The 25,333-nt window shown below is 40.8% G+C and overlaps 1 protein-coding gene across 4 annotated transcripts in view; it reads right to left on the bottom strand.

Annotated features, from left to right (window-relative positions):
- LOC135221768 (solute carrier family 35 member B1-like) overlaps positions 1 to 24,671 on the bottom strand; it is a 120,098-nt gene extending 95,427 nt beyond the window's left edge. For 2 of the 4 annotated variants that reach the window (XR_010316087.1, XM_064259585.1), the window contains exons 1-2: positions 24,372 to 24,664; positions 9,397 to 9,494 (exon numbers count right to left, since the gene is read on the bottom strand). Coding sequence is in view for 3 of the 4 variants with exons in the window: in XM_064259585.1 (XP_064115655.1) it covers positions 9,397 to 9,494; positions 24,372 to 24,469 (196 nt within the window). In the remaining variant the exon portion in view is untranslated. Of the gene's footprint in view, positions 1 to 9,396; positions 9,495 to 10,473; positions 10,600 to 24,371 lie in introns of those variants that run through there. The other 2 variants (XM_064259586.1, XM_064259587.1) reach the window with 2 other exon arrangements.
- Between the last annotated feature and the right edge of the window lie 662 nt (positions 24,672 to 25,333).

Here is a 25,333-nt window from a genome sequence, read left to right as displayed (position 1 = left end):
GCTCCCTGCGATGATATAAATCATCTTATTAAAAGGGGAAAAGAGACTAAACATCCATCCCCGTTCAATATCATAGGATGGCGTTTAATGTTACCGCTCCCGGATCGAGAAAAAGGGAGCAGAGAAGAAGAAGCCTCTTCGTCCTCAACCTAGCGAAGAGATGAATGAAAGGACGTCCCTAAAGTCTCCACAACTCTCAACATACTTCTAAAGAAAGATTCCACTCGGAAGTCAGTAGTTGCTGCCTTCGATCGAGACGATTCGAACGGACTTTTGCAATCCTGTAACGAACCTCTAGAGGATCGTTCCATTCTACGCCTGTTGTTATAATAGGCTCTTTCTCGTAAACCCGAACCGGGACCGAGAGAAGATACTTCCTAAGATATGAGAGAGCTGTGGAAGATCAGAGTTGATATGGACCATGGTTCCAAAAACTCGTTTCGAGGACTGGAGGGACGACTGAATTGCTTCCACTTCTTTCAGATTATGATCCAGGACATCTGAAACCCTCTCCAGATGTCCGGCACCTTCTTTCTATCACCTCAAGAGATACTTAACGCACCGAGAGATGTTCAGAATCATTCCTAGATCTTTAATAAAATTCAGTTTCCCGGTAGGAAAAAAACTGTAGAGGTCTGAATTGCAGTCTATTCAGGGAAAAAACAAACTTCTTTAGGAAGGAAATGGTCCCCAGCAAGCTCATCCATTCCCTCACACAGTATGTTTACTTCCCTAATAAGGCTGCGCTTTGCCTAAGCAAGAGAGCTATAATAGTGCAATGTTGTGGTAGACTCGTAGTCCTATACCGTGCGGTAACGAGCACCGAAAGGAGTAAGATATCTCTGCAGAACATATTAAGGCCAAACGAATGCAATGTTTATTCATTCATGTAAGAAATCTCCTCAATCTTAGGCTAAAGTCCGTGATTGTAGGGCAGAGATACAGTTCGTCAGTCAATCCCGCAGGAGAGAGAGAGACGTAACTGCCAGCACAGAGATACGGTTAGTCAGTCAATCCCGCAGGAGAGAGGAGACTTAACCTACAGCGCATGACAGCGAACGAGTTGGTACTGGCTCGTTTGGGACTGGAGGAGAGGAGTCAGAGGACAGTGACAGCAGCAGCTTACGATCGTCCGTCATCGTCGTCTCTTAACTTTATGCCTGGGTTGCCAGCTACCCTATTCTATGAAGAAAAAGGTCGGTTATTTTAGCATAAAGAGACTCTCAAGCTGGTATATTTAAGCGAAACAGAAAACGCTAAATATATAGATGCGTTTGTGTCGTCAGAACACTACCATACAACGGTAAAAGATAAATCTGAAACTCCTGGAAGGCTGCAGGGAGTAACGATTAAATGTCCTTAAAATGGACCATAGACCTCTCGGTTGCCATCCGAAGAGGTAACTACAGCAAGCGTATATGACTTGAACCAACCAGAAATAAAATAACGCAAGGCAAAATATGAAATTATATCACAATAAAGTTTGTTCATACTTACCTGGCAGACATATATATAGCTGAATTCGGAAATACAGCTACATACATATCTGACAGGCAAGTTTCATGAACAAAACTTAGGAGAATCGAAGCAGTCAGCTCAAGCTTCTTATGTTATTGGACATAAGCGTTCATTGACGTAGTCTACAAGTCTATTTCTTGTACGAGTCTGCGAATGACGAATGAGAGCTCTTCCGAATCTTATCAATAAGAGCTTATTCGCTTACGCAATATCAAGTTAATGAGATGTTTGTCAATGAGAACTAACCCATTTACGGGACAAAGAGATATTTTGTCAATGAGGGGATACCCACTTACTTGACAAAACGATAGTATATTGTCAATGGGGGAAAGTCACTGAATTGACAAAACGTAATCCAGGAAGTCGAGCATTTTATTTTCCGATTCCCGTCTCAAACGAGGAAGGGGCAAGAATCCTGTTAAAGAGACTGGGCTTACGTCAGGTAGAACGACGATGTTCAATTCGGCAGCGTAGTCCCGACTAGGAACTAACAAAATCTATCATCTGAAAAGCCCTTTCAGATGGGCTAAAAAGCTGGCAAAATTATCCTGGGAAGAGGAAGAAACTCTCCAACCAGCTTCCTCTCCCGTATCACAACTAATGCCTGCTAAAGCTTAAAATTTATTGGCAGTATGGCAAAGGCAGCCCTGTCTTGCGCTTTCCTGAAGAGCGCACTTTTGATGAGTGCCTTTGCAAGAATCCTACTGAACGTTGCCGAGAGTCCTGACGTGCAGGACATCGAGCCTTTATAACCCGTAACTGCCTTATCGCAAAGTCTTGACTGCGGTAGTGGCAACTTAAATTTATTGGCAGAATGGCAAAGCTTGCGGTAGAGCAAACGAGAACTTCCCTTGAGCTTTCCTTAACTCCATCCACCTATGCGAAAAGCAATATTAATTGACAGAGACCTCTTGAATTCACGAAACCCGATGTCTTGCTGGGTTTTCGAAGAAGAAGTTGTCTGTTCACTTTAAGCTTACTCCGAAGCACTGCCTACTTCACATTCTTTGCAGGTGAGGTAGAAGGTATCATCGAAGGTAGAGGTAAAAATTCTTTAAGCCCAAATCTGAAACAAGAGCTTGAAGAGTTCAACAGAAACGTTCAGCCAGGCGACACACCTGGCGTGCGCTGGTGCACGCTCGCGTCCACTGGAGCGCGCTCGGCGTCCACTGGAGCGCGCTCGGCGTCCACTGGAGCGCGCTCGGCGTCCATTGGTGAGCGCGCTCGGCGTCCACTGGCGCGCACGCTCGGCGTCCACTGCGCGCGCTTGGCGTGCACCCGCGCGCCCCTGGCTTGGGCGTCCGCTCTCAAAAGCTTACTGCTACTATGACTTCTTTTACGTATTTCTCGGTGGAAAGACGGACACGAGTTCAGGCGACGTTCGCCTTCTTACTTCTCACTGAAACGCATAACGAGAGAGAGAGAGAGAGAGGACGTGAAGCGTCCTCTTCTATAAAGCTTCTATTTAGAGGGCGCGAGTCCATCCGAAAGCTCAACCCCTGCGCGGGGGAGGACGCGTTCGGAGGACGAGAAGCAATCCTTCAGGATTCGTGCACGTGCACGCACTTAGGCAGTCTGGGGTGGGGATTTTCCATCAAGAAACTGCCGAAGGCACGCCAGATCGGTGGGGGTTCCTCGTAACCCTCCTTCGGCTTTCGACATGCTCTCTCCCTGGTTCTGGGAGTCAAGCAGAGGTCCCGGCCTAGAGGCGAAACGAGGCCGATCTGACGCACCCTCCACTACACAAGGGGTATCACTGCACTTCTGCACTTCACTTTTACTCTCTAAAGCAAGCACTTTCGATTCTAAGTTACGAATCGAAGGAGTATCAGAGAAAGGGCAATTTCTCTACAGACACTGCTTAGGGCCCGAAGGCAACACTGCAGGGTTAGGAGTAAAAATTACAGAAGTAGCCCTTCACAGCAATGAAGGAAGAGCGAGCACCTCTCGTAGACATATACATAGCCCGTAGGCCATACTACAGGGTTATGCAAAATAAAGTCTACAGGAAGGTTAGCAGGTTCACTACCCTGACTTTTGTTACTGATTAATTGCATACATACGAATCATACGTCTTCCTTACGGAATTAGACATGTTTACTGATTAATTGCGTACATACGAATCATACGTCTTCCTTACGGAATAGACAGTCTCACACTCCTTACATGACAAATCTCAACAAAGAAGCAAGACCCATACCCCTCGTACATACCAGTGCGAATCTACCGAAGCTTTCGGTAGCCACACCCTATCTTTTGCAGAACAACCCCGTCTGAAACTAGCCTAACTAGAATTCAGATATTTTATGCAAAAATGAATCAAATTCAAATCAATTTAAGATAGCGTATGCCTAGCCACAAATCCAAGTGAATAAATCAAAAGACAATTAGGATACTTAGCGGCAATGAAGTTTCCAAAATCCTAAGACGGAGGTACTGAAAACAGGTGTTTTCAGCACCGGCGACAGAAAAATTATGAATAGAAAATGGGAATGATTCCTGATACCCGCCTCCCAGCGGCGGGAATGGGTACTAACCACCTGACTCCCACTGCGTGTGTCGTAAGTGTTTAAATTTCTGTCGGATTCGGAAAAATACAGCTATATATATATCTGACAGGTAAGTTTCATGAACAAAGTGTATTGTATTAATGAACTAGTACACATAATTTGGCACATGATCAACTGTTTACCTTAAATTTCTGGTCAAGTTTATGGATAGCAATAAATATATATTAAAGCAGTATAAGAAGTTAAGGTTGGGGGGGGGGGTGGTATAAGTTCCAGTCGGTATTCGCTAGGGATGGTACCAGACCCCCCCAAAGTTATAATCCGTAAATAATTAACACCGCTCCCCTAAAAATGCTTATAACTGCCTATCTTGAAAGTTCAAATAACAAATATACCTTAAACTATTATCCTAATACTGTATTAACCTTTTACATTATATTATCATTTTAAAGCCATCTTAAACATTTCACCTTTAAAAATATACAAATGTAAGGACATATGTACTTCTTACTCTTCCAGCCAATAACAGAGAGAGAGAGAGAGAGAGCAGAGATGAGAGAGAGAGATGAGAGAGACGAGAGAGAGAGGAAGAGAAGAGAATTGGATGACAGAGATGAGATGAGAGAGATTTTGATATTTTTCAGTACTGTTTGTAGGGTATTTATTTGCCACCAAATGGCAACTTTATTTGATCACCGAGTGGCAACATCGTCTACCCTTGCAGTAAGTTGACATATTTGAGATTACAACCCCTCCCTCCCTCCCTCCAAAGCTTACAGAAAAAGATGAGGGAAAGAATTTATATTGAACTGAAATCTTACTAATTCACTATATTTTCTTTACATTACTATTAATATGTGAAAAGTAATATTAATATCAATATTAATAATTGAACATTATTATTTATATTAATATTTGAAAATTATTAACCCTTTACTACCGACTGGACGTATTTTACGTCGACAATTTTGTTTTTTGTCTCTAGTTTGTGCCTGACTGGGACGTATTTTACGTTGACTTACAAAAGCTTTTTTTTAAATTCGCGGGAAAAATACTTATAGGCCTACCAGCCTAAAACTTTTGAATCACGCGCCTTGGGGAGGGGGATGCTGGGAGTTCACGGATCAAGGTGCTGTTTTGTTTACAATTGTTACACAGGCGCGCAAGCGCGAATTTCTTTCTTGCCGCAATAAAAAGTATCTGTGACACATCTTGGAAATTATTTCGTCACTTTGACATAATTTTTGTACCATTGTAAATTAGCCGTGAAGTATTATATATGAAAATGTGCACATTTTTATGTAGAATACAACAATAAAATACTCATGATTGTAGCTTTTATCAGTTTTGAGATATTTTCATATAAATAACGATAATTGCCAAAACAAAAATTTCAACCTTCGGTCAACTTTGACTCTACCGAAATGGTCAAAAAACGCAATTGTAAGCTAAAACTCTTATATTTTAGTAATATTCAATCATTTACCTTAATTTTGCAACTAATTGGAAGTCTCTAGCACAATATTTTGATTTATGGTGAATTTATGAAAAAACTTTTTCCTTACGTCCGCGCGGTAACTCTTCCAAAAAAAATCATACATGCAATTGTGGTAATGTTTGCACCATTTTAAAATTAGCCGTTATATAAAGTTTTATATATGGAAATGAGCGCAATTTCATGCACAATACAACTAAAACAACCCATGGTTGTAGCTTTTAACAGTTTGGAGATATTTTCATAAAAATAACGATAATTGCCAAAATTTCAACCTTCGGTCAACTTTGACTCTACCGAAATGGTAAAAAAACGCAATTGTAAGCTAAGACGCTTATATTCTAGTAATATTCAAGCATTAACCTTCATTTTGCAAGAAATTGGAAGTCTCTAGCACAATATTTCGATTTATGGTGAATTTATGAAAAAATAACATTTTCTTTACGTCTGCGCGGTAACTTCTGAAAAAATCATACGTGCGATTGTGGTAATGTTTGCACGATTTTAAATTAGCCGTTACATAAAGTTTTATTATATGAAAATGTGTGCAATTTCATTTAGAAAAACAATACAACAAAAAATAATTGAAGGTTGTAGCTTTTCCTCATTTTTGAAATAAATATTGCATATAAAATCACGATAAAAAGAGAAACAAAAAAACAAAAAAAAAAACCACGTCGGTCAAATTTGACTCTACCGAAATGGTCAAAAAAAACGCAATTGTAAGCTAAAACTCTTACAGTCTAGTAATATTCAGTCATTTATCTTCATCTTGAAACAAATTTGAAGTCTCTAGCAAAATATTTAGATTTATGGTGATTTATTTAAAAAAAAATCTTTCCTTCCCTCCGCGCACGATTCTCCGCCACAAAATCTCCGAAATGCGTACGTCCCATTCTCGGAATATTTGCTCCGTTTCATATTAGGCATTTCATAGAGTTTTATATATGAAAATGTGCGCAATTTCATGTAGAAAAAAACAAAAAATATTTGAAGGTTGTAGCTTTTCTTATTTCCGAAATAATTGCATATACAAAATATATATATAAAAAAATTTGACATTCGGTCAACTTTAACTCGTCAGATATGGTCGAAAACTGCAATTGTAAGCTAATACTCTTACAGTATAGTAATATTCAATCATTTGTCTTCATTTTGAAAGAAATTGGAAGTCTCTTGGACAATATTTAGATTTATGGTGAATTTTTGAAAAAATATTTGTTTACGTTCACGCGTTACGAATTCATGCATTATTTTGTGATAATATTTTCTCTGTGTTGCTTTTATAGTTTACAATGTGTATATACCAAAATGATTGCAATTTAGTGTACATTACAACGAAAAAAAAGTAACTTGTTAACTTTAACCGTTTTGCCCACAGCACGATTTGAATACAATTATATATGAAATTTTGGTTTTGCGCTATCATATATTACAGTAAGTCCTCGGGTTACGCCGGTCTCGACTTACGATGTTTCGTGGTTTACGAACGCGCCCCCATAAAAATATAAAAAATAATATTTTGCGTCGTACCGTCTACTTACGGTTTAGCGTCGTAGGCAACGTAAACAAACGCGAACTAGTTCCGGGCGCACGGCGGAAGAATACGCTTTGTGGGGGAGAGGACGGCGTCGCTTCGCTACGCTCATTCCTCGCCCATACGCCATTTTGGTTGTTTACACTGCCTCTCTCTCCCTCGTGTTGTATCGTTTTTGTAACTTTTTGCTCTTTGTTATGGCTCCCAAGCGCAAGGCGGACTCTTCTGATGGTAGTGCATCGAAGAAAAGAAAGGCCATCACCATGGAAATTAAAGTGGACATTATAAAGCGATCTGAGAAGGGAGAAACGCCAACAAACATTGGCCGCTCGCTTGGCCTTAGCCGTTCGACCGTTGCTACCATTATCAAAGATAAAGAGCGCATCGTTGAACATGTGAAAGGATCTGCTCCTATGAAAGCGACAGTGATAACTAAGCAGCGTAGTGGTCTAATAATTGAAATGGAAAGGTTATTGGTGCAACTTCTGGAGGTTCTTTTTCTCTTCACTAACCTCCCCCAGTCTCTCCAGCACCGCAGCTTCCTCTCCAGTGTGCAAGCCAATCAAATTAATAAAGGTAAGGAATTGTTCTCTCGTTGTTATTGATAGGTATTTACATTAAATCATGTGGTATTTTTCAATGTTCCGACTTACGCTGAAAATCGTGTTACGACGCATCTTAAGAACAGATCAACGTCGTAACTCGAGGACCCCCATTATTTATATATGATAATGATAATTTTTTTCATTTCTGATGGTTGCATACTAAACTTCAGCCAATGACAAAAAAAGGAGCCAAAAATGAACTCTTAATCTTGAAAACTAAGCGCGCTGTGATTTTTTGAAAAAATATTTTTTTCCGCTTCTGCGCTCACTCTGAAACACCTCCGGCACACGGGAGACAATTTTTTTTTTACCACTTCGGCGTTTAAGGGTTAACTCATTAATTTATCATACAAAACAAAAACACATACATACTACATAGGCATACAAATTTACTCATCTCAATGAGAGAGAGAGAGAGAGAGAGAGAGAGAGAGAGAGAGAGAAATATTAATTTTCATTATTTAATGTTATCATTTAATCTACATTAAGCTTCCCCTCTGTAATTTCCAAAGCATGAGCATAAATTTCCAGTGAATACACTGTCTTGCCTTGACGTTAAAGGGCAACAATAGGTAACAAGGGTGTAGGCACAGTGGCACACCCTTGCCACCGACCCTTGACACATAAAGTAAAAAGGCAGCTAGAAAAGCTATCACAAAAAGTGGGTTTGTATATTAATTATTAAAATCAATTAGTAATTATTGATATCAAACACAATACATATATATATATATTTAAAATACCAATGATAGAAAGATCCCATAATCTTGATAAACGACTAGTCTAGTCAGCAAGAGTTCACAAACATACGTCTTCATTGGAAGACGGCCGAAAGCCTAACCCCCTTGTTCAAGCATTCAACAGCCGTATTCCAGCCTATGCTGAAAGTAATTCCTAATGTAAAGGACTGAGGGTTTGCACTATATCGTGTAGGAACAAATCCACATTACAATCTGAATCTCTTACCCACAATATATCCTATACACTTGAAACAAAACTGTTAATTGAATTATATGATTCAGATTTATTCTTATACGTGTATTTCATAAATTTAATTGTCTTATTTTTACTAAAGTTTCCCACCCACACCCATGTACCAATGTATACTAAGTAGTGTAAATACAGTACTATTAGGGACTTTAGTAAAAACAAAAAATAACACCTGAACACTTGCCAACAAAAACCTGACCTGTTTTCTGTAGGGGTTGAAAGACTACAACAAAGACAAATATCCTTCATTACTTTCAACCACTATGACTTTCAGAAAAATAACCTAACCTAATGTGATCTTGGCTAATATATCAAAATACCTAAATATTGTCTGGAATTTATATCATTTCTCTCTTCCACAACTGTCTTTAATTTAGGGTTGGCACAAACTACTACATACTGCAATTACATTTAACCCCTAGGGCAACACTTTTTTGGAATACAGCCATTACTCACACATGTTTTATGGCTGCAATTTCTGTATTAGAATTCACAAAATTACAAAATATGAACTAATTATAGACATACTACTCAATTACAATATACAACACTTAGGCTAACTGTCCAATTACAATATACATACAACACTTAGGCTAACTGTATTTTGTTAGTGGAAGACAATCCAAGGTTGAAACTGCATTCACCGGGCTGTTAGCAAAAATTTTTACATATACTACATATACAAGAATGAACTTTGGTTATGATTGTAAAATAAAAACTCCAAAATGCCACAATACCTACTTAATTTAGCATAAACAGCATTGACGATACATTGGAAGAAAACTAGGGCAAGAGAATAGGTAAATTTTTCTTTTTCCTCCCCATACTTAGTGCGTGTTCTGGAAAAGAAAAAAAAGTTTAAGAAAAACAACATTAAAATACCGTTGTAAGTTTTGTTACATATTAAAAAAAATATGTACTATTGTATTTGAAATATAGTGGATCATGATTTACCTAAACTTTCCTCACAAAAAGGACATTTTCATAATAAAATAGTTTTATTTATACTTACCAAGTTTCACTCATCGGCCACATTAAAATGTTACAATTAGCGGTAATGCTAGTTTGTATAGGTTAACTGGCATCATCCACTTTCAGGGTAAGGAAGGAACAATGCAGCCGAGTGTCGTCAATTACTTTCAGCCCTTACGTCCATATGAAGTTTTATTTATACTTGGTAAGTATAAATAAAACTTAAGTATTTTACCTTTTAGTATAATGCAAATTTCTATTCTCTTAAAATGACAACCACAAAGCAAAAACTATGCTAAAGCCCTGCAAAGGCTAATTTTATCACTGCTTTGTACCATTCATTCTGTCTTGGTGAAAAAGTAATTTGTCATACATTAACTTCCCCATTTCCTGAAGTAGTCCCTCTACAATGTTGAAGGTACTATATGGATAAACACAAAAGTAAGAGGTTCACCCCTATTAATTTATAGCAAAGCATACACATTACATTATACATACATGGTAGCCTAGTGGGCCTCAATACTTGCAGTGATTTGTGCTCCTGGTAAAAGAATACACAGCTATCACTAATATTTTGGAATAAAGTACTTTTTAAATTACATTATTACTCATTCATGTATTAAACGTTACTATGCTGTAGTACTATGGAAAATTTCCCCATTGTACAGATTCCTGACCATCTTTTTCATAATTATTTAAGATTTATGATTCCTTTCATATTAAGCCTTCTAGTTGGCAGTATTTTTCATAAAATTTTTGTATCCTTTTCTATAGTCTCGCAATCATCCTTATCATCATATCCTACCCAGTGCATTGGATAGAGATATTTAACAAAGCAATTTTTACCTTATACAAATCATGGTGTCTCTAGGCCCATTGGAGACTCCTCAAGCAGGAAGTGTACTCATGCTCAAAACAAGTTACTCAAGTGATCTGAAATACTATCATCATATATTTATCAGCGGCCTCAGTAACTGGCGATCAAGTTTTATGGCATTAGTCTAGTGACAACAATAACTGGATTTTCGGCACTGATGCCCACTTAACAGCGACGTCAATATCCGGTTATCAGCGCTGATAAGCTATAATATTATCAGTGATTTCTGGTTATCGTTATGCCATCAGGAACAGAACCCCTACCCATAACCGGGGACTGCCTGTAATTAGTTGACCTAATACATGCCACAGTCTAATATTAAAATGGAATCACAATGGATCTGGCTAAGTTTGGGGAAAGGCCAAGGTCTACCAATTCCTTTGAAGATATCAATGAAGAGAAAGTCACAAAATGCTTAAAAGTGGCTGTTTTGTTAGTTAAAACTTAAGAAAAACTCACTAAAAATTATACTTTTATAATAAAATAAGGTGTTATTTATACTTACCAAGTATTACATAGCTATAAGTTCGACTTACACAGCAGCTTGAAATTCAAAATTTCATGGGTAACGCTTTAAGATCTTGTGTAGGCGACCGTCCCAACCACTAGCGGGAGAATAGGAACAACAATGAGCAGAAAATTCAGTTTGTTTTGTTCATGCCTTATGTTCATCAGTAGGGAGGAAGGTGGGTTCCTATTCAATAATTACTTGGTATAAGGATAAATAAAACCTTATTTTATTATAAAAATATTATTTTTATTTAAGTAACTTACCAAGTAATTACATAGCTGATTCCCACACTGATAGGAGGTGGGGGACATGGACATATTCTACTCGAAAGTATTAAGTTAAATAATAAATTGAAATAGAAAACTTGCTAGCACTGAACAGACTGCTTGTTGTTCCTTTATCAGTTAGGAGAACTACTGGGGTACTGCCTCTGGTTGATGCTCGTCTTAACCCATAGTGGTGTGGCAATATGGCCAAGTGTCACCTACTACATAAGTGGTAGCTTTACAGCAAAGGTTCATGCCGAATGCTGGTCACCCATGATAGGTGCCTGCCCTTGCCCTGGGTGCAGCACCTAGTAAAAACAAACTATACATTATTGTTGCCTATACTGAGGTAAAACCACAACCCATCCTGAAAGTGGAGAGTGCTTCAGGTGCATTGCCCCCCCTGGCTCTCCCAGACACCTTATTACAAGATGAAGATATAATATAAAAAGATCCTATGCTTCAGCTGTACCATGCCATTCACTAGATATGGTCTGAACACTTTCAATTTCCATAAAAATGTTATTGTTAGTATACAATAAGGTTTTGTACATACTTACCTGGCAGATATATACTTAGCTATACGTCTCTGACGTCACGACAGAATTCAAAACTCGCGGCACACGCGACAGGTAGGTCAGGTGATCTACCTTACCCGCCGCTGGGTGGCGGCTGTAAGAACCAATCTCCCTTTCCAGCCAGAATTTTTCCTTCCACCGGTCTCCTGAGGGGAGGCTGGACGGGCCATCAATCGTATATATCTGCCAGGTAAGTATGCACAAAACCTTATTGTATACTAACAATAACATTTTTGTACATGAACTTTCCTGTCAGATATATACTTAGCTGATTGACACCCTTGGTGGGGGGAAAGAGACAGCAAATATAAATATGGAAAAAAGGGGAAAACAACAACTAGTTGTAGGATGTAAATACAACCTTGGTTCTTACCTGTTTAGGTCAGAAGACTTCGTAGTTACTGTCTATGAGTCTGCGTTGCCTTAAGAGCTTCAGCGAGGGCGTGACCTACAGCTGACAGACTCTTTGGGTCTATCAAAGGGATTTGGTTATCCGCTTACTTGATAGAATCCGAGCAGGATCTGACAACGGGGATTCGCCCACTTATATGACAGAACCTAACCACTATCATTGCAAGGAGCTCAAACATAAAACCGATCACCTACCCAATCTAATCATTGTTAGACTACGAAATGAAAAAACATGCCTACCCGCATGTTCTTTCAAACAACCAAAAACTTACAACCTAACAAGGGGAAAAAATATATACTACTAAGGATATGTCTCAGCTCCCTGCCCCAGCACCGAACTCCGCCGATACGTACGGGCCTCAACCCGAAGCACTTTTCATACGTAACTTTGACGTCTCTCAGATAGTGGTTTGCAAAGACTGAGTTGCAACGCCAGAATGTTGCCTTCATAATATTACTCAGGGATATGTTTTTGTTAAAAGTCAATGACGTGGCAATAGGCTCTTACTCATGAGCTTTGACCTTAAGGACTTTGAATTGACTTTCCATCACATATCGCATGCGCTTCTTTCACCAGGCTTCTGATAAAGAAAGAAAGCGCATTCTTCGAAGAGTCCTCCTTGGATCTCTTACAGAGCACCAAAGGTTGACATCATTGCCCTTAAGTTTTTTCTTTCTCTGTAGATAGAATTTTAAACTTCTTACTGGGCAAAGCGACCTCTCTGCTTCCTCGCCTACTAATGCAGACAATCCTTGTACTTCAAAGCTCCTAGGCCAAGGATTTGAGGGGTTCTCGTTCTTGGCTAAGAACGAAGGAAGGAACGAACATATAGCTGCATCTCCTCTGAATCCCACATTTCCTTCTAGTGCATGGAGTTCACTAACCCTCTTTGCGGAAGCCAATGCCATGAGAAAAAATTGTCTTCTTCGTGAGGTCTCTAAACGATGCAGACTGAGGCGGTTCGAACTTATTGGACCTCGGGTAACGTAGCACTACATCCAGATTCCAACTCGGAACCCCTGGAGAAACCCTTCTTGGATGTTTCAAACAAAGATCTTAATAGATCATGAAGGTCCTTATCTCTGAAATGTTTAAGTTTCTGTGCCTAAACACTGCAGATAGCATGCTACGATAGCCTTTAATGGTTGATACGCCAATCCACTTTCTTCCCTAAGGAAAGTAAGAAGTCTGCTATTTGGGTTACAGAGGTACTGGAAGAGGAAAAGTGATGGTTCCTACACCATCGCCGAAAGACGTCCCACTTCGATTGGTAGACTCTAAGGGTAGAAGGCCTTCTTGCTGCTGCGATAGCCGTTGCAACTTTTGCAGAAAAGCCTCTCGTTCTGACCAAAGTTTTGACAGTCTGAAGCCAGTCAGATCTAGAGCGGGGAGGTTTTTGTGATACCTCTCGAAGTGGGGTTGTCTGAGCAGATCGATCCTCTGTGGTAATGTTCTCGGAAGATCTACTAACCATTCCAGTACCTCTGTGAACCATACTTGTGCGGGCCAGAACGGGGCTACCAGCGTCATCCTTGCTGCCTCCGATTCTGCAAATTTCTTTAGAGTCTCTCCCAGTATCTTGAATGGAGGAAAAGCATACATGTCTAGACCCTTCCAATCTAGTAGAAAAGCGTCTATCGACACTGCCCTCGGGTCCGATATCGGAGAGCAGTAGTTGGCTATCCTCGCATTCTTGGCTGTGGCGAAGAGGTCTATATGAGGCTTGCCCCAAAGCTTCCACAGGTCCTGGCAAACATCCTCGTGAAGAGTCCACTCTGCAGGCAGGACTTGATCTTTCCTGCTTAGGAGGTCTGCTCTGACGTTCTTTTCTCCCTGTACGAACCTGGTAAGGAGACAAACCTTCCTTTCCTCTGCCCACAGCAGAAGTTCTTTTGCTGTCTCGTACAGGGAGAAAGAGTGAGTCCCCCCACCCCCCCCCTGCTTCCTGATGTAAGCCAGGGCCGTGGTGTTGTCCGAGTTGATCTGTACTGCTGAAGCTAGGACGTGGGGCTCGAAAGCTTTCAAAGCTAGCCAAACAGCCATCAGTTCCTTCTTGTTGATGTGCCAGGTCACCTGTTCCTTGTTCCAGGTGCCTGACACTTCTCTTGAGCCGAGCGTCGCTCCCCAACCTGTTTCCGAGGCGTCGGAATACAACACTTGGTTGGGGTTCGGAATGTGAAGGGACATCCCTTCTGCAAACCTGAGAGGGTTGGCCCACCAAGGAGAGGTCTTCTTGATCCCTTGAGATCTCGAAGGCGAACTCTAGGTTTTTGCGAACGACACCTCCAGTTTCGATGTAGAAAGAACTGGAGAGGTCTGAGGTGCAACCTTCCTAGAGAAAGGAATTGCTCCAACGAGGAGAGTGTCCCCAACAAACTCATCCACTCCCTCGCTGTGCATACTTCTTTCTCTAGGAAGGCTTTGACTTTCTCTGACCCTCGGGCTATCCGTATTCTGGAGACGGAAAAGCCCGAAAATCCAGAGAAGCCATCCGAATCCCCATAGATACGATCTTGACTGGGGATCAACTGAGACTTTGAAAGTTCACCAAAAGTCCCAGAGAACTTGCCATGAAAAGGGTCTTTTGTAGGTCCTCCAAACATCTTTTCTGCGACTTGGCTCTGATCAGCCGTCCGTCCAAGTAAAGGGACACTCTGACTCCCTCCAAATGTAGCCATCTTGCTACATTTTTCATTAGGCCTGTAAAGACCTGAGGGGCTGTTGAAAGGCCGAAGCACAAAGCCCTGAACTGGAATATCCTTCCTCCACCCACCATGAACCTGAGGTATTTCCTCGACGAAGGATGGATAGGCACATGGAAGTAAGCGTCCTGAAGATCTAGGGACACCATCCAGTCCCCTGGCCGAAGGGCCGCCAAACATGAGGATGTCGTCTCCATGGCGAACTTCCTCTTTTCTACAAAAGAAATTCAGGGCGCTTACATCCAGAACCGGTCTCCATCCTCCTGAGGCTTTTTGGAACTAGAAAAAGGCGGTTGTAAAAGCCCGCTGAGCAAGGGTCGCTCACTAGCTCTATAGCCTCTTTCTCGAACATTTGTTCCACTGCTTGTGTTAAAGCAAGGCTCATGATGGGATCCCTGTACCTGGCCACCAACCTCCCTCGGAGTCGTTGTCACGGTGGTCTCCGTAAAAGGAATCAGATATCCTTCCTTATAATCGAGAGGGACCAGTTGTCCGCTCCTCTCTTTTGCCCAGGCTTCCGAGAATCTTAGAAGTCTGGCACCTACTGGTGTTTGGAGGACTACTTCCCTACTTCTTACTCTGACAGAGCGTGAGAAGGATCTACCTCTCTTGAAAGGTCTATTACCTCTCGAGGTAGAGGCTCTAGAAGGGGGGCCCCCTCGAAAGGGCTCCTGTCTAGCTGGAGTCTCCTTCTTCGTCTTCGTCTGGAAGGAGGTCTAGGCTTCCGTGCCGACTGCGCGAGCATGTCCTGAGTCGCCTTCGCAGAGATAGATCCTGAGATGTCCTGGATTATCTTCTTCGGAAATAGCAGAGGCGAGAGCTGCGAATACAGGAGAGAGGCTCTTTGGCATGCGAAACAGAATTAGTTAGAAAAGAGCAGAAGACTGATCTCTTCTTAAGGATCCCTGCTCCAAATAGGGAGGCTATTCGCTCGATCCATCTCTAACTGCTTTGTCAATGCACGTTAGAACACTGTTGAGATCTTCTGGCGAAATAGCATCCGGGTTCTGAGTCCTTCTTAGCCAAGACCCCCAAAGACCAGTCAAGGAAGTTGAAGACTTCCAAGACTCTAAACATTCCCTTCAGCAGGTGGTCAAGCTCGTTCATAGCCCAGGTAGTCTTAGCAGACAAAAGAGCCGAAGCGTCGTGCTGCATCTACCAGAGAAGAGAAGTCCGCATCCGCCGATGAAGGAAGACCCAGATCTAGGGGTTCTCCAGACTCGTACCAAAAATCCAAGTCTGCCCGTAAGCTTGGAAGGAGGGAAAGAAAACACAGTCTTCCCTTTCTCTTCCTTAGAAAGCAGCCAATCACCAAAACCTCTCAAAGCCTTCTTCAGTGAGATGGTTGGCTTTCTTCATCACACAAGAGGAAACTTTCGTCTTCTTCGATCTTATAGGACGAACTGACGAGTCCTTCACCAAATCCTCTTCTGAAGGTTCAACTTCATCCACTGAAGAACCCTCCGCTTCTTTACGAGGGCAGTTAGCCTTCTCTAAAGAAATGCGCCTGTCCAGAGAGTGTCTAGTAGCAGACTGGCGCCTATCAGGGAAGCCAAAGTTTCTGGAGAGCTCCTCTCGAATGAGTCCTTCCTACTCTGATGAGTGCGTGCTCTTTGCTCCTTAATCCTACTCCTAGAATTCCGGGCTTCAAAGGGGAGCGCCTGCTAGGAGAGGAGAGCCTACTATGCTCAAGGCGCTTCTCAGGATCCATGCGCCTGTTCAAAGGAGAGCGGCTGCCAGGCGAGCTGCGCCTACCATGAGGCGAACGCCTACTAGGCTCTTGGAGCCTACATACAGGAGAGCGAAGCCCTGGAGAAGGTCGCCTACTAGGAGACCGGCGTCTACCATGCTCCACAAACTTCGCTCCCGACTTGTGTGTCTCTTCAAAAGGTAGTCTCCCAGAAGAGACATATCTTTCAGGCTCTACACGCCTGTCCTGAACCGAGCGGCTAAAAGGTAGAGCCGCGCCTATCAGGAGAAAAGCGCCTATCCTCCGCACCACGCTTGGGAGCGGGAGAGGCGTCTACTTGGGGAGTAGCGCCTACTAGGCTCAAGGCGCCTAACAAAAGGCGAGATCCTGTCTCTTGACGAATCCATCAAAGAGTAGGCTCTCTTATCCGGAGAATGAAGGATCTTCGGAAATGCGCGAGAAGACGAGGCTGTACGCCTGTCTTTAGACGAACGCCTACTAGGCACTAGATCCCTTCCTACTGGAGAGATGTAGTCACCAGGAGAAAGCTTCTTGGGCGATTGACGCCTGGAAGACAACAAGCGCCTGCCGAGGGAAGAGCGCCTCCTTCCATCCGCTGATAAAGGAGAGAGAACCGACTCTGATGGACTCTGGACTAGACGTAACACAGGCGAAGGAATCCTAGACTTCTTGACAGGGAGAGAGACGTCTTTCCGACGCGTTCCTCCTGCCAAGGAGCCCGCCCAGCGCCGCAAATCTGCGCTTGCAGTCCAGCAAGAATTCGAGCTGGAGATCTTGCAAAATCCTCCACCGGAGAAGAGGGCTCGAAGCCTACTATGAGGCGAGAACTCCTGCTCCCTCCTGGGTTTCTTGATCTCTACTTCCGGCTCTTCTGGAAAAACTTCCGGGCTGGAAGGAAAGGAGCCAGGCGCCTTCCAGGCTCTCTTCAGCGGTCGCGAAGAATCCGAGGCGCTCCATCCTCTTCTAGGCGAAGGTTGAGGAAGAAGAAGAGAAGCATTGGCGCAATACCTCCTTCTTCGCGCGAACAAGGGCAGCCTGGGTACGAGCATCAGGATCTACCGAGGGGACGCCTGATCGGTGGGAGTTCTCCCTAACCTTCCTGCGGCTTTTGACTTTCCTCCTCCACTGGGACTGGGAGTCTGGAAGAGGTCTAGGCCTGGAAGCATTAAGGAGCCGATCAGACGCACCTCCACTGCACTGGGGTCACTGCACAATTCACCTTCACTACTCTTACCTTGCAACGAACGAATCTTCTTTTCCATGCTAAGGATCGTGGCTCTCATGGTTGCCACTTCCGTAGTCGTATCCTTAGGTTCGATGCAGGGCGCAGGAGCTGAAACTGGAGAAGGTTCTAATGCTACAACAGGATTTTCTTCTACCTCGCTAATACGAGACTTACTAGAACTCCTAGACGAAGCCTTTCTCACCTGTCTTTCTCTAACTTCCTCAAGTAGGAAGAAAGAGCCTTCCATTCACCCTCATCCAACTTCTCACACTCATTACACGGGTTAACAAAAAGAAAAAACATTCTTTCCCTCTACATTTAAAGCAAACTGTGTGAGGATCTACCGTAGCTTTCGGTAGTTCTCACCTTGCATTCATCCATAGAGCACACTCTAAACATAGAAGATTTCTTAACCTCTAACTCAGACATCTCGAAATCAAAGAAAAATCCAAATCAATATCCAAAACAATCCACAAATGCGTATGCCAAGCCAACAAGATCAGGTACTTCACCGAAAGTCAGTCCAAATAAATCCACGGCAACGAGAAATGAATAAAGCTGTCAGGAGGTAACAACCACAGGTGTAGTCGTCACCGGCGACAGAAAAAATTCTGGCTGGAAAGGGAGATTGGTTCTTACAGCCGCCACCCAGCGGCGGGTAAGGTAGATCACCTGACCTACCTGTCGCGTGTGCCGCGAGTTTGAATTCTGTCGTGACGTCAGAGACGTATAGCTAAGTATATATCTGACAGGAAAGTTCATGTACAAAATTATAGATAACTGAAGAACGATTACATTTCCAGTAGTTCGAAGACAAAATGGACATGTGCGGTATAAGATATATAAGCTAAATGGGTAGAGGTTACTTTGATTTCCTTAGCTTCACTAATATGAAGGCAAACTGCTTTCCTAACTTTTTAGTATACCTCAATGTAATAAAAGTCCATAAGTGCTATATGTTCTTGTCAGTGGATGAAACTGATCTTGCCATATTCCTATATGCAAGGGATGGCCCTCTGAAAACTCCAAATGGACAGGGACCTTCCTATTCTCCCACAGACCTGGAGAGTATTGGAGAGTATGTGGATGCTCTGAGAACGATCTGTAGTCATTTTGTGGCTGGTGACAGAAACACTGTAAGCCAGTTGAGCTATGAGCTCGGGACTAGTGGCCACTTCCTTCCCAGTGCTCATTTGAACAATATTTGCATATATATGTAACATTTATTGATATTACTCAAGATTGTAGTTATAATCAGCACAATAAAACAACATTTTGTTGCCCATACTAGTGAAAGTAGTATGAGACATCTTATTCCCAGGGTCATGTTTTGAACTGAAATGCTTTTTAACATTGTAATCAATGGTTTTACCCTTACTGCCATCAAAACTGAAACTCCACAGTAGTATTTATTCGATTGTAATTACGTATACACATTTTGTTCTTAATTCACTCCAAATTCCACTTTAAACATGTGGGAGTTTGTTTACGGCAAAGCTGTGGCAGGAATAATTTTTCAGCCTTATCGTATACAGGGTGTCCATAGAGTCCAGTCCCATTACAAGTATTTATTGCTCAGAAACCATATAACACAGAGTGTAATACAGTTTTTTGTAGAATGAAGTGCTCTGAATGTAAACTTGGGGATATGTAGAACATTCTACAAAAAAACTGCATTACTCTAATGTTATATGGTTTCTGAACAATATATACCTGTAATGGTACTAGAAATTTGGACACCCTGTACATCTGGCTGCCAAACGGGCACCGGCGAGCAGACGATAGTTTGAAGAATTCTTTATGACAAAGATTTTGTATTTTTTAGATAGCACTTTCCATTCATTTAAGTCTATATTACTATTTTGACTTTCTTTAAAATTTTTAATAATTGTATGGCTGAAATAAATGTAACCTTTTATGTGTGGGCAAATCATCACTGCCAATTTACTGGAACTTGACACATAAGCCGATGCCTTTACAAACTGTTTCCATGAATTCTAGAAGTCATAGTAAAGCAATAATGATAAAATTGCTCTAATATTTATGAATATATATCACAAATAGATACATTAAATTCACTTATTTCCAGTTTTATGTAAGTCTTATCCCAAGTTTAAAGGGGTAAACATGTACCAACTGGCAACAGTGAATAGGAAAATGCGAACAAAACACCGCAGCTAACGTTCACAGCAAATCCGATGAAATTTGTGTCAGGAATCTGGTTACTTTTACAACAAAGAATATTTTCAAATGAATTAGCATGAATATGTAATAAATACCTATGTACAATTCATAACCTTATTCTGGTGTATAACTATTTAAATGCTATCTAGTGAAGTTTTCTTCTTCTTTCCAAACAATCACCATGTTTACCTGTCTGGTAGTGTAAACACCATCATCATTTAAGATTGTTGTGAAGAAGTGTCCCAGTATCTAGGTATGGGTACAAGTAGTCTGCAGATTTAGCACAGGAAATGGGAAGTTGGTTTACAGAAAGTGACTCCGCAAACATTGAGATGGCATCAATCTTCTACATGTAGTCTTTCAAGTAAAAATTTCAGAAGTGTCATGGAGGTAAGTTAGCACTGTGCATGGCTAGACTTTCAATAACTTCTGTTTAACCGGAAATTATGGCCTTAATGTCTAACTTGGGAGAAAACACTTACTTTGAGAGGAAAGTAGAGATTTTGAGGTGATGCTTCCATGGAGGTTGGCTTGTGCCTGACGTCTAGCTAATTCAGGATCCCGGAAGTGCTAAAGTTATTTTTTGGGAAAGTGACCACACAACCGTACAGATGTTTGCCTGACCACCCAGCGGTGCTTTACCCTAGCTAAAGGGTGAACCAAGCATTTTGGCTATAATGGAAAAAGGACAAATTCATCGGTTACAACAAAAAAATAATCTATCAGAAAATCTAACAGTAGGCCTATTGGTAGTATAGGGTAAAAAATCACGGACAATCCACCATCATCACGCTGGATGGGTCTTATTCACTCGATATTTAATTGGTGAAACAAGAATACAATTACAACTCTAAGCATACCATTCAAAAGATTGAAGTTTTGTCAACATAATGTGATATATGAAAGCCCCATATGAACTAAAATAAGCATGTGACGCTCTTTGTAAAATATGTTTTCAAGGCAGTTTTGAAATCCAATATGGCAGCTATCGTCAGGCTGGCCGGTCTAACCACGGACAATCCACCATCTTTCCCAGCACTCATTTGAACAATGTTAGCGTATATATGTAACGTTTATTGATCTTACTCAAGATTGCTGTTGTAATCAGCGCTTCGTATTTTCTCTGGTACTATTTCAGGGAGCGACATGGGCCAAGCCCAGAAAAGGGATTTTCACGTAGGAAAAATCTATTTCTGGGCGAAGGACCCGTGTCGCCCAGTGAAATCCCACCCTTACCTTTTTTTCCCCCCCTGTGTAGACCAAGCTTGGGTGCTATCTGCAGGGATGACGTCAGAGGCGCTAGCTACACGGTAGCAGGTAGTGAGCCTTAGGTCGGCTCCTCTCTTTTTGAGGTTTTTTGATGTAGAGAGAGGCTAAATGGAAAAGGACCTGTGGTAGTGGTTTCACTTGCCCAAGAAACCATACCAACACCTTATAATAAAGGTGAGCGAGCCAGAATAATCTGGCATTTCCAATTTAGCTGTTCTCTGGTATTATAGCAATATTTTACTTTAGAAATAGTAGTGCTAAAGGAACCTATTTCACTGGGCGACACGGGTCCTTCGCCCAGAAATAGATTTTTCCTACGTCAAAATCCCTTTTTGTTGCCTATATTAGTGAAAGTATGAAACTTGTTATTCCCGGGGTCATGGTTTGAACTGAATTCATTTTTACCTTGTAATCGGTGGTTTTTATCCTTACTGCCATCACAACTGAAACTCCACAGTGCTTATTTGATTGTTATTATACACATTCTGGTCTCGATTCACTCCACATTGCACTTGAACCACATTGCTGTTCCTGGTTCCTAAGTGCGCACACCACAAACACAGTTACAAGAAGCAGACGATGACACTGCAAAGTTTTATTCCCTTAATTGTTTACTTTACTCATTATTTAGTTCAACTTTACTTTGTTATTTCAAAATGTTAATTTAATTCATGTCTATTACCCCTTTTTTGCAACCAAATTACCCCGAAAAATTACAGATATTTCTAAAGTAGATACAATCCAATGTTTCTAACCTTGTCGTACATCTGGCTGCCTACGGATAAGTGGATTATGTTTTTTTTTTTTTTTTTTGTTTTTTTTTTCTTTTTTTTTTTGCTAGCACTTTCATTGATTTAAGTCTATATTAGTATTTTGATTTTTTAAATAACTGTATGCCAGAAATAAATGTAACCTTTAATGTTTGCATGCTAAGAATGGCAAAATCATCGTTGCCACATTAGTGGAGCTTCACACATACGCCGATGCATTATTATAAACTGTTTCCATGAATTCTAGTTGTCACAGTAATGCAATAATGATAAAATTGCTTTAATATTTATGTATATATACTTTCAATACATAGGCTGATTTCACCAATTTCCACGTTTTGTGTAAGTCTTATACCCAGTTTGGAGGGTGAAAACATACCAATTGGCAACAGAGAGAGAGAGAGAGAGAGAGAGAGAGAGAGAGAGAGAGAGAGAGAGAGAGAGAGAAAAAGGAAGGCGAAGGAAGGAAGGACAGGGGTGGTGGTGTAGGGGGGGTGGTGGTGTAGGGGGGGTGGAGGGTAGGTGGAGCTTTTTACGTGTGTTCGTATCCATTTCTGGATAATGAAGTTTTTGTCTCTTGGTACAAGGGCAAGTGTCGTTATTCTTTACGATTAGTGGTTCACGATACCCTTATAAATTACAGCACTGGGTGTAATGCACTACAGCAAAATCTCGTTCTGATAAGAGTGTTCGTTACAGAAATATTGCCAAAAAACATGCTTGCACGGTCTCTGAAACCCATAGTAGGTATTGCTTAGATGTCAATCAAGATTTTTGTAATCAAGTATTTTTTACAAGCTAGCTATTGTATAAATTTATATTTTTCTCAAAACATATGCCCCTCAATGCTAACTTTCCTCTTTTAACGACTTTCTGGTCATTGCAAATTCGGCCCCATTAATTTCTTATGGTGCGAAAACAGACAGAGGCCCAGGGACCAAAAGCGATTGCGTCACACTTCGGCGGTAATCTGGCAGTAAAACATCTTCATATATCCAAAAAGTAAATATATAATAAAGATATCTATGCGCATTACGATTATAACAATCACATGAATAGCTGATAATAATCTGCATGAATAACTGGTAAACTGTTCTGCAAAAAAGTTGAGTATAGATATTAATCTACAATAGGTACGAAAGTCAAGATGTCGTGACGTCATAACACAGGACTTAAAAGAACGTTCTAATTCCAAAAAATAATTACTTAAATTTGAGTCAGAATAGAGTTACTTTTTTATTAACGAATATTTTCAAATTAATCATCATAAATATGTAAAATATTTATGTTTTACTATTCATTTAAAAAATTAACTAGTGCATCCTTCGTCGTAGTCTTCTACCAAAACAGTTGTTAACTTACAAACGTCGTGGTTAGGGACCGTGTTTTGATTGTTGTGATGAAAGTGCCCCAGGGTCTGTGGGTACGAGTGGTGTGCGGATTTATCACAGGAAATGGGAAGTTTGTTGACACAGGTGACTCCGTAAACATCGAGATGGCGTCAATCTTCTAAAATATTGAGGCGTAAGTAAAAATTTCTAAAGGTTTTTGGTGAGATTTGCACTGCTTTGGACACCCTTTTCACTACCCTCTGTTTAATGCTTTAAATTTGGCCTTAATTTGTAACTTTGGAGAAAATATTTACTTCAAAAGGAAAGTAGAGGTCTTTAGCTCCGTTTCTCACCAAGAAGAAGTCGCGACTGATGCCCATCTCTGGTGTCAGGACGCGTTATAAGTACTTTTTCGGAGGGTAGCATGCTATGATCGTCGTTGAGTTGATCCAGGCCATGCAGTGTTTTACCCTAGTTCTTATTGGGCAACCGGTAGGCTAACAATGACAGGTATACTGTTGACATATACCTAGGCTAATAAGATACCACAGTCTAGAAAAATGAGCCAAATCCAACCTTAAACTTGTGGGATCTTAACCTTCTCAGCTGACCAAGCCTAGGTACTAGGCTACCTGAAACTTTCCAAGGATAAACTAGGATACCTAGTATGAGCTAGGATTGCGGCGTATGTCTAAGGATAGTTAAGGGGGTTCAAGGGTCAAAACTCCCTGATTAAGTACAATACAACGTCATTCGTACGATTACGAGATAATAATCCTACTGACAGCCAAAGTTAAGATTGCCCTACTAGTAGGTACTAGGTACCTACTACTACTAGCCTAGTAGGCTAATCTCTTGTCAACCTTATAAAGTCGGTATTTGTTAATAACAATTTAAAAAATGCTTACATAGATTCCTGAAGAATTCCATAGTAAAAATATAAGAAGAATATGCCACCGGCATACAAAAAAAACTTCAGTTTTTGATTAACTTCTCCCGCTGTCATTATTGAAGTTTGGATTCTTTTGAAATGGCCAAATGTTTTGCCCTTTGGTCACCTTTACAATAAACGCCAAACTCTGTGGACTGTAAACAAATATCATAGACGAAAAGATTTGCTCCTATACGGTATCTGAAGGTCTACTATTCTGTCAAGTTTTATCTTAGCGAAACGGAGAATCCAATGGTAATAGTTAAGTTGACCGTTCGTTTACAGTAATATTTTGCCATTACTAAGCTTTTGATAAATTACCGTCTTGAAAAGTTATAAGTTATAGACAAAGATGTTCTCTAAGTAAGCTGTTTAAAAGCATCAGTTTATGCTGAATAATACCGGCACTTCTCAATAAAAATATGAGGATCGAAATCTTCTTGCATGCTCTAATGGTTTGGATCTTAATACTCTAGAAACGTCATCAGTGAGGTGGCTCTGTTTATATGTCAAAGATTTCAACCAATCAGAGAACTACGAATGTAAAACACTTTCAATTGCTAGTTGCGAAAGGATAATGCGTTTGCATAAGAGGCATTATGATCACTGGTATTTCTTAACCAAAGAAACGTACCAAAATCTTTTCATGCAACAGTCATCATAAAATATTCTATGTGGTTTTTATTTCGTTTAAGAATGACCATTAATTACTTCTTCACCTGTTGCTACTATTTGACAAGCCACAGTGGCCAAGTAGTTAAGATGACCATGATTGTTTAACGTATGTTTAAAATTTCTAATATATGGATATATGAAATGTTGTCCAAGATTTCAATTACATATTGTTGTAGTTACGTTTCTCTACACTCACCATTGCGGCATGTCAATTATTTTATTGGTATTTTTCTCCAATTTTATCGTTATCTTCATGAATCAAGT

This window comes from Macrobrachium nipponense, chromosome 3 (assembly GCF_015104395.2).
Source record: "Macrobrachium nipponense isolate FS-2020 chromosome 3, ASM1510439v2, whole genome shotgun sequence".
In the NCBI taxonomy this organism is placed as follows: domain Eukaryota; kingdom Metazoa; phylum Arthropoda; class Malacostraca; order Decapoda; family Palaemonidae; genus Macrobrachium; species Macrobrachium nipponense.
This window is presented reverse-complemented; position numbering and strand designations above follow the sequence as displayed.